At 38.1% G+C, this 10,219-nt stretch overlaps 1 protein-coding gene across 2 annotated transcripts in view; it reads left to right on the top strand.

Annotated features, from left to right (window-relative positions):
- Map9 (microtubule associated protein 9) overlaps positions 1-9,821 on the top strand; it is a 39,947-nt gene extending 30,126 nt beyond the window's left edge. For both annotated transcript variants that reach the window (XM_008854295.3, XM_008854294.3), the window contains exon 14: positions 5,391-9,821. In XM_008854295.3, the coding sequence (XP_008852517.1) occupies positions 5,391-5,513 (123 nt within the window). In that variant the 3' untranslated portion in view covers positions 5,514-9,821. The remainder of the gene's footprint in view (positions 1-5,390) is intronic.
- The last annotated feature ends 398 nt before the right edge of the window (positions 9,822-10,219 follow it).

The following is a 10,219-nucleotide window of genomic DNA, read 5'->3' as shown; positions in this document are numbered from 1 at the left end:
TGAAACTGAGCTGTTTAATAACTCGGCATCATATGTCTAAGTATCTGTCTGGGTGATCCTCCCGTCATCACCCCTTTTCACAGTATTTCTGAATATTCTTGTTTAATTTTCATATAAATTTTAGAATCAGCACCTAGAGGGTACAGGACAAAAGTGAGCTCATTAAAGGTAGACTAGAAGACCAAACACTTAAGAATAACGTGAAGAACCATATAAGACCAATGTGAAGAATGCTTAGAACTCTCTGAAGGACTTAGACAAAGACTTGAGAAAGTGTATCGCAGCTGCTCTTGGATAGAAACCACCTTAAAATGATCCTTTAAAGGTGTCAGTTCTCCCTGAGACAGCACAATCTCATTGTAAAAAACAAACCATTTATTGTCCTGTGTGGACTTTGTACTGCTTTTTGATCATTCCACAAAGAAATCATCATAAATTGGATGATCACTATTAGCTTGTAGTGAGACCCTGTCTTTACAAGGGAAATACAAGGCCTGATATTTGGATGAATCAGTTATTATTTCATTATGGACTTTTTGTGTAAACTTAAGTAGTGCTTGCATCTATAAAAAAAAAAAAAAAAACTAGAGGCTTTCCTATATCAAAATGAATGTTCTCTGCTAATATCACTTGAGAAATCAAATGTAAAAGTTTGAATTTTCAGTTTAATATCCACATTTTCTTGAAAATGGAATAGACATCCCCTAATGGCTAAGTCATCGTTCTGTACCACTATTTTGATTGTAGTATGCTAACACTGTCCCAGGTTGATTAGCCCTTAGCAAAATAACCCATCAAAACCCCAAGAAAAATTGGTATGTTTCATTAGGTGGTGAAACTCTACCTCCAGAGTGCGCCGAAGAACATAGACATGGGCTGTTGGTCTGTTTTCCATCTTGTGCTCTTCTTACCTTAGGTTTACTGCTGGTAGAAGAATGTGTGGGGAAGGGGAGGGTAAAGAAGAAAAGAATTCAGTCTCTGACAACTGATCGAAGGCTCCCAATGGGTTTGGTTTTGTTTGTTTTTGTCTTTTTGAAGCAGGGTCTCCCTGTAGCCCCAGCTGTCCTGGAACTCACTATGTAGACCAGGCTGGCCTTGAACTCACAGAGATCTGCCTGCGTCTGCCTCCTGAGTGCTGGGACTACAGGCGTGCGCCACCACGCCCGCCCCAGTAGGTTCTTTTAATTATGATTGAGCTAACATTGTTGGTTTCTGTTAAATGACAGAATGTTAATAACTGCGTACTTGTGGTCCAGGCTTTTAAGCATACTACTAGTAAGATCAAATTTCTCTTTAGCCAGTGTGAGGTGGGATGGACAAAACCAGCTTATTTGATCAGTTTCTGGAGACACAATCTGGCCACTGCTTTGCCCTACCTAGCTGGATCATCTATCCCGTCTTAAAATGAAGTACTAAAGTGACTGGTGGTGATTGAATTTCAGATTTTCTTTTTGAAGTTTCTGAAAGGTTCCTCTTTGCTTTAATAGCAGTAGCAAGCATGCTGACATTCTAGTGGAGCAGGGATGTGGGTAGGAAGACCTCCCCTCCCCTCCCTTCTCTCCATCTGTGACTATTGTCTGCACATGGAAATTTATTACCACTATTAGTCTTGTGACAGTTCTCAACCCCTGTATGTACTGATGAAGGAGGCAAACGGCCAAAAATTCATCCCAGCGTCTTTCCCAAGCCATCAGCCTGCAAAGGCAGGGTTCTCTAAGCCTTCCTTGATACTACTGGGTTGTTTTGTTTTGTTTTTAGTGATATGAAGAAATCACCTACATGAGGAAGCCCTCCAAACTTTTAGTGTTAGCACAGGATCAAAAAGACTGGGAAATAATGCAAGTTTCAGGATGGAAAGACCAAGTACTCTTCAGAAACCAAGTAAACATGTACCTGATAAATGTACTAATCCCTAGATAGACATTTCATTAAAGGGAGTGTTAAATGAGATGAGCTGAAATTCCCCTGGTGTAGTAAGGAAGAAACATGTAAGATCACACTTTAAAAATAATATTCCTCTATTCAAGCAATAGAATACAAATTACCGTGTCTCCCTCTGTCAAGCTGCATTTGTTCTATGTCACTGAATTATCCCCATCATATGCCAGCATACTTAATCAGAAACAAAGTTGATGTCTCTCTTCAGTACCTCCTTCCAGTTACAGTCCCACTGTTCTGCTTTTCTTCATAGCTAAAGATCTGGAAAGCTGGTGGACACTCCAGAATTCCTCAGACCCTTTTCTGCCCCACGCACCCTGCCTTGTCTGTCTCTAAAGCTGCACTTGGAAAGTTCTGGGTTGCCAAGCCATCTGACACTGTGCTGCTTTGGTCTCTGCTATCTACAGTCAGTTGGCTTCCTCTTGTAAATTCTCTCCTCCCTTGGCTGTACTGCGCCCTCCTTGTCCTCCCCCCAGTTCTGGATGTTACCGTGGCCTGCAGAGTCCCACATGCTGATACTCCTGTTTCACGTCCTTTCATTCTTTTCTGGTGCTGCTGTCCTTTCTCCCAGCAACCTTGGTCACACTCTCACCTTTGTTTCCTCCTGCATCTCAAGCTCCCCCCCCAACCCCCCCTCCCGCCTAGCCCTAATACCTTCTGTTTTCTCTGTCTGGAAAGTTCTTTCCCAATGCATCCACAAATGGCTTGTCTTAGGCAATCCCTTAACCCTCTTTTCTTTGACGTGTATACTTTCCTTTTATTCTTTGTCACAGCTGTTATTTTTATGTTTCATAGAAATTCACACAATTTAGGATATGTTATTAATGGACTTGTTTATTATCTATCCATTTTGAACATTTGCCAAGTGGCAGAGAACCTATCTGTGTGTTTAGATTTGATAATTACTTTGTGTTTGACCCCAAGTAGAATCTGTGTGCTTGACAGTTGAGTGAAGAAACAAACCTCAAGGCAGCGTGTTTTTGGTAGAGTAAAAGAACCTCAGGACATGTGTGAGGATGTGATAGATGAAGAACAAGACAGTTTAGTGGTGGCAGGAGAATCACTATTGGGATAATTTCTGTGATATTTAGACTTCAAAGCACTGCCTTACAGCTGAGGGAACATCAAAAGGCTTAATGTGGTAAATATAAAATGCCAAGCATTTGTCAGAACCAAACAAAAATAGAACTTAATATCCATCTAGTATCATGGGATTGGACATGGTTTTCAAAGCTACAAGTGCTATAAAGTCATTAAAGGAAAAAAATAACATTATCAAATTGAAAAGAATTAGTGTTTCAAAACTTTAAAGCCAATATTGGTGCTGGTGGGAAAGTAAATTCCTACAGCTGCTTAAGAGAATAAATTGTTGTTCAGTAAAGTTGAACATATGTGAACCGTACCAGATATGAGTATGGTGAGGGGCGAGGGAAGAGGTGATAAGAGAGCTGTTGCCTACCCCAGGGAGTCTGGGTCATGCTCAGTGGATGCTCAGTCTGCAAACAGTTGTTTGTGGTTGAATTAGTTAATGCATTGAAGAGCACAAGCCCAGTCATTAGTAGTCCCTTCTAGTGAACAACTTTGGAACTGGATCTCTGGATTTCCATGATAAAAAATGGGTTATATATGTTCCCCAATTTTCAGCCTATCTCCTATTGACTTCAGGGTTACCTCTTCAGAACTAGGTATTACACAGTTCCATTAAGGGACTACTGGTTCCTTATGGTCAAGAGCAAGAAATCTCTGGCCTTGGTGGAAACCTAATATTCCAGCCTAAAATACAAACAAATTAATCTACTTGGGCAGGTCAGTCACCCCTCAGGAAGACTGGACACTCCTAGGAAGGAGGACTCATCTTAAGGCACGCTAAAGAGATAGGATAATAAGATACTGTACTTTTCCTTCCCAGAATCCCCGCTCCCTTACAGAGCACAGCCACGCAGCTTCCTAAGTCTGCATAATTTTCTGAATTACTCAGAAAAGCAAAACTTTCCCTTTTCTTCTTTCTATCTCTTTTCTCTAACTCTTAGGATTTCACTCGCTCTTCCCCTAAGGTCTCCCTCCCTACCACATGGTGGCCTGTGGCCACTCGGTTGCCTTTGGCCACTCTGACCTCTGCACTGGCCTAATTCAGAAGGCATGTCAGTTTTCCTCGTCTCCTCCGTTCTCTTCTAGGCACCTACCAAGTTTTACATCACACCTGAGCTGGGCTTTTTCTTTTAAACTCTAATAAAATTGTCCTCTTTGAATAAACTTTGACTTTGCTTGACTTTGAAAATAAATTAACACTAATAATAATGCAAACAAAATCATGCAAAAATAACATGTATGTTATTTGAAAATAACCAAACTACTGAAAATGTAAAGCACTACCATCCATGTGATCACATAGGCCAAATAATTTAACAGAAAAATCACAAAGGGCAACAAAATGTTTAAAAATATGCTTAGCATCAACAATAGAATGTGAAACTGAGTTTTCAAGTATCAGTGGGGGTCTCCTGTTGCTATGGCACAGACACTGCATAGTCATGTACGGAAATCTCTTCTCAGATGGTCAGCACTAACTTTTAACAATCACTTTATTTGTTATAAAACTGTAGAATAGCAGGTCTTGGGGTTTGGGGCTTTCTCTTTTCTTTTCTTTTCTTTTCTTTTCTTTTATTTTATTTGAAGCAGTCTTGCTCTAGCCAAGGTAGGCCCCAGCCTAGGAGCTTCCTTCCGTCCGTAGCCTTTCAAGTGCTGAGACTATAGTCATATACCACCATGCCCAGAAATTTATTTTGTCCTCCTCCTCCTCCCCCTCCCCCTCCTCCTTCTCCTCTTCCTCCTCCTCCTCCTGCTCCTCCTCCTCCTTCCTCTTCCCTTCTTTCTCCTTCTTCCTATATTATTATTATCATCTACCTGAGACAGTATCTCATTCTGTAGCTCAGGATGTCCTTGAATTCACTACATAGTCTAAGCTGGCCCCAAATTTATGTCTGTCGTGCCTCAGCCTCCTGAATTCTGGGATTATAGATATGAGCTACCATGCCTAGTTGGACATAATTTTTAATATTATAACTTAAAAAAAATTAAAATGAAGTGAAGCCAAGTATGGAGATGCCCTCTAGTAATTCCAGAACTTGGAAAGTAGAGGCAGGAGGATTTTTTGATCCAAGCATTCTTGGCTGCATAGTGAGTTTGATTCCAGACTGGGCTATATAATCTCCTGTCTCGAAAAAAGAAAAAAAAAAAAAAATAGCAGAACAAAAAAGGTGACATTATTGTCTATTAATAGTAAATTGTGTGTGTGTGTGTGTGTGTGTGTGTATCAGCATAACTAATTAAGAAAACATATACAAAGATCTTATAATGGATTTTGTCCTTCAGCAAAAAATCTGATTTGCTAACAATGTTCACATAATGTATATAAACTTATAGTTTTCTGGGTTTTTTCTTTTTTTCTTTAGGAAAAGAAAGAAAGACAGGAACGAATTGAACGGAAACAAAAGAAACGTCATTCCTTCCTTGAAAATGAGGCGCTCCCTCCCTGGAGCCCTCCAAACAGAACTGTGTCCTCAAAAGTATTTTGACAATTCTGGTTCTTACATTATTTATCAATTCACCAACTCTAACCATGGATTTAAAACCACTTGCTTAATTATTTATAATTAGAAGAATCTATTTTAATTAAGTGCAGAAACTTCTGCTGACAATGAAAAAGATACCCTGGCATTTCATCAGTGAAAGCATTTCTTGAACTATAGATAAACTGCCTCACAGAAGAAAAGCGTATAATCAGGTTGCTGGGAAAATTAAAATGCATAAAGCTTTGTCATGTCCTGATAATTCCTGAAGTGGAGTGATCCACGGTCACTGTCACTAAACTCTGCATGTTTTTAAAGTGTATTTAATTCCTCTAACAGAAAGGATGCCGCGTAGGTACCAGAACCATCAACTAAGTGAATTGGTAGAAGCTTGTGCATCCTGTTTGGCGTTTGTAAATGAATGGTCCCTGGGGAGTATGTATGCATATATCATTTCTTCTAACTCTGATACTCAGCGCAAAGCAGTTGCATCTGCTCTGTGAAAGTTAGAGTCTTGGTGGGTTGAGGCAGTATATCTCTAATCAGTGAGTCACTTTGCTAAGAATTTTGCCTCATGCTTTAATCTGAGTGTGTGTTACCTGTTTCAGGCTTACGTGACAATCACAGGCACTTTTACAATGGGCTCATCTGAAGTTTTCTTTCTAAGTTCTTTCTCACTTTGTTTACTGTTTCATTAACACTAAAAGTCATCAACTTCGTGGCAGTGGTATATTTAGCACTGTAGTTTTGAAATTTCATTGGAGTTCAAGGTCATTGACAAAATTATTTCTAGAATAACATTATAAAGGTGATGACGGCAACTATTGCCCTCTTAACTGATCTAAAGTTTTGCCAGTTTGCATTTAGAAGCAGCTGAATAGGAAAATGAATTTGTAAAAATGTTCATGAACCTTTATTTATTTATTTGATTGCTGCTTATCCTGTATCAACTGGTCTCATACTTGACCTGGTCATCTATTTTAATACAGACCAATTGTTCAGATACTGCTGTAGTTAATAATGCAATGCAGAGACAATCAATGAAGAAGCAGCTGTTACCATTGATTAAGCACTTATATCATCTCTGCTGGATCTTTACAAATACTAATTGTCAGCTTTGCAACAACTATCAGGGTAGGTCTTATTAGCTTCATTGCACAAATAAAAATATTGAGGCCCAGGAAATAACAAATAACTTGCCATAAAACTAACATGTGACCTGTTGGGGATCAGCAGTGGGTGTGTCTCTGTCTGAGCATCTCCCTCCAGAGACATGTGTCCACAGATTGTGTGTTCTGACAAGACTTCTGTATTAATCAACCTTACAAGTGCATGCGAGTTCTCAGAGCCTCCTGTTTAGAGATTATATTTTTCTAGTTACTTGAGATGCTAGACCTTCTTAAATCTATAAAATGAAGTGAGAGTTCATGGGATTTAAGGTATTAGCCAAACATCTTGTAGCTAATATAAAAAAGGCAGCAGGTTTTGTAGTCTTTGAGATTTCAGGATTTTACCCGTTGGGCAGTAATCTTACTGTGTTGTGTGCATACAAAACAAGATGTTACGAACTGCTTTGTAACATCACAAATTGTATCACATGAATAAGGGACATCCACAGAGTAGACTAAAAGCCTTTTGATATTTCCAGAAGTTGAAATGGTTACCAGCCATATGTGCTATAAGGAAGGATTCAGATCTTCCTATTCGTGTGTTTCCCCACAATACCCAACACTAAACCTGCCAGGATAGATTAATAAGGGCTTCTTATATTGAGGGTATCAGTACAGGTAAAAAGATGTTTGCAAATTCCAGGGAACTAAAAGGAAAATCAGACAAAGGAACAGCTCCTTTTGGGGATCAGATACCATAGATGTATGTGTCCTGAGTGTCACATGTAGTTTAAATACTTTAACTCCCTGATTCTACAGTATTGTGTTTGGTATTTTACCATTGTCTCCTAAATTGTGATAATTAAATGACATCAGTTAACTGATATAAAGTGTCTGGAACATAAGGACTCAAATATTCAGTGTCATCATTTACCACATGCACATGAACAGGAGGTTAATATTGGGGAAGCCAGTGGGGCAGGGAACAGACAATGGTTATTTGATATCTCCCATTTTCAGCATACCGGACAAAGTCTTCTCCCTCTGGCCAGTCTGTGCTGTACCATTGACAATCAAGCACTGCCTTGAGGAAGACCCTCTTAGAAACCCAAAGGCTGATTTCTTAAGTCTGCCTCTGAAGCAAATGTAATGACAAGTTGAGGTTTTCTCAGACACGGAATGTCGTTTCCCTCAAATGTGATTTGAGATTTTTATCTTTCTAGGATAAGTAGTATGTTGTTTCTAACTTATAGTAACCTATATTCAACCTATGTTGATAATATTAAATTATATATTTGAATAAAATTACCTCTCATAGCAAAAATAGAGCTCTGGTTTTGGTGGTGGGTGAGCATCCAGTTCTATAATGTTGCATCCTTTCTTAGATCCAGAAGGAGAATCAAACTTGGGCATATTCTCTTATCTGTTTAAGGGACTTGACTTTCCTATGTTACCTTAGAAAGCACCAAATATCAATATAGATATCTATTTACTCATTGGATTTCATTAATTTATAATAATCAAAATATAAAACTTAACAAAGTAAGTTCCATAATCACAACAGCAAAAATATATTATACAAGTAAAAAGAAATAATGTAGCACTTTAGATGTCAAAGAAAGTCAGGTTTCCTTAAGGAAAGAAGCTAAGAACTAGTTTACCAGCATTCCAGTGACTTACATCTAATGTTCATTGTTGCCAAAGCAATACCTCTTACGAGAGTGGTAGCTACAGTTGTATGCTCCATGCAGTGATATAACTAAGTTAATAAACCTGGCCCCGATGATTTCTAAATTGGATAATCTACTTCCCAACCATTTTGGCTTCTCAATACATCTAGTGTTATTCAGTCTATCAGTGTCTGCTTGTCATCCCGCTTGGGGTTGTCTGGTTAAATGCTCACACTAGCTTTCTTTAGCTGTGGTTGTCGCTCTCCTGTTCCCTTTCCTTCCCTGCCTTCCCCAAACTATGCTCCAGTTTACAGCTGTTTGAGTACTCACATTGCTATTTAAAATATGGGAAAATAGTGAAATGTCTTCAATCCTGAGTCATGGACTAAGAGAAAACAAAGAAAAGAGATTTCACAAAATAGGAGACAGTGCAAGTTAGTAAAAATCATTGTCAGAAATAAGCTATTACAGAAAACGTGCCTAATTTAATCTTGATTCTGACTTCAGTAGTACCATATCAAAAGATATTTAAACCCCTGTGCTTCCATTCTACACAAAACAAATAAGTTGTTGATTTTCCTCATTCCTGTTGCACTGGGGAAAGAATAATAAAATGCTGTTAAATGCTGAGCTGGAGGCTTCTCCAAGTGCTTTTACTCTAAAATGTCATGTGGTGCTGCTAATTTGGAATGCGTTTACTAGGTATACTGATAGTTGTATAATGTTGACCAGGCTAGATGAAGTACTTGGTATTGAATTTAGGGTGTCTTAGGAATTACTGAGGGAGATATATTTAATGCCTGCTCATTGGTAGTATGTTTTCATATAATACTTGATTTACTAAAGTCAACCACTCAAGATTTATTTTATTGAGTGATATAATTTATTGACTTTATACCATATTTCATCTGTTAAGAAATGTGATGTGGGTTTATTTCTGGACTAAAGATAAAAATATGTCATGTTGATATTTCCAACCTAAACTTTGTTATAAACCAATTTTATCATACAGTTTGAAATATAATTATTAAATGATAGAAAATGCAAATAAGTTAAATCACCCCATGTTCCCATCTCCTGACAATAACTGTAGTTAGCCCAGTATCTTTTACCCAGTTTTATTTTCTAGTGCATTTTCTCCCGTAGCTGAAATGAAGAGAATAAAGGAAGGAACCTACCCCCCCCCCAGCTTCCGCTTCTCTGTCGGTCTGCCTCTCCTCCTCCTCCTGTCTCCCTGTGCTACCTAAGTATATACACATATGTCTCTGTGTTTACAGTATGTATTTTATTCTTTAAAATAAAAATGAGATCAAGCCACATATTTGGTAACTAGATTTTTCTATTCAATAATATGTCAAAGAATATTTCTGCACTAATATACTTTTAGTAACTTTTGATACAGTGCCTATGATTTATTTAACTTATGCCTGGGTAATTTGTTTCCTTACATGTTACAAGATGTGTTCCATGCCCTTGTAGCAGTATCAGTACTGAAGACAGTGAGTCTCATTAAATAAAATTAAAGACTAACAGAATTTAAGGAGCTATTCATCTTTTATTTGACATTAGAATGTTAGAAAACCTTGCAGGTTATATAATAGAGATTTTATTCCCAGCATCCTCATTGCTGCAGTGCTTATGTGAGATCAAAAGATGTCCTGGGTCATTTTGTAAGGTAATCAGTGCTGCAGATTTAAGGAACTCATCAATCAAACTAGAAGCCTTCTTCCACGACCTGAAGTGCAAGGCATACAATTTTGTGTGAAGTTCAGTTTTTTACAAAGAAGGTTCTGGAAATTGTTTGTCTAACACTTGAAAACAGTTAAGAACAATTTTTATGTATACTTTACCCCAATTTTTAAAAATACACAGCAAATAATCTTATCATATGAGAGAAATATGTAGCACCATGCGGGTAGCTGTATGAGTTTGT

The sequence above is a fragment of the Nannospalax galili genome, unplaced genomic scaffold (assembly GCF_000622305.1).
Source record: "Nannospalax galili isolate Female #2095 unplaced genomic scaffold, S.galili_v1.0 scaffold305, whole genome shotgun sequence".
Classification (NCBI taxonomy): domain Eukaryota; kingdom Metazoa; phylum Chordata; class Mammalia; order Rodentia; family Spalacidae; genus Nannospalax; species Nannospalax galili.
This window is presented reverse-complemented; position numbering and strand designations above follow the sequence as displayed.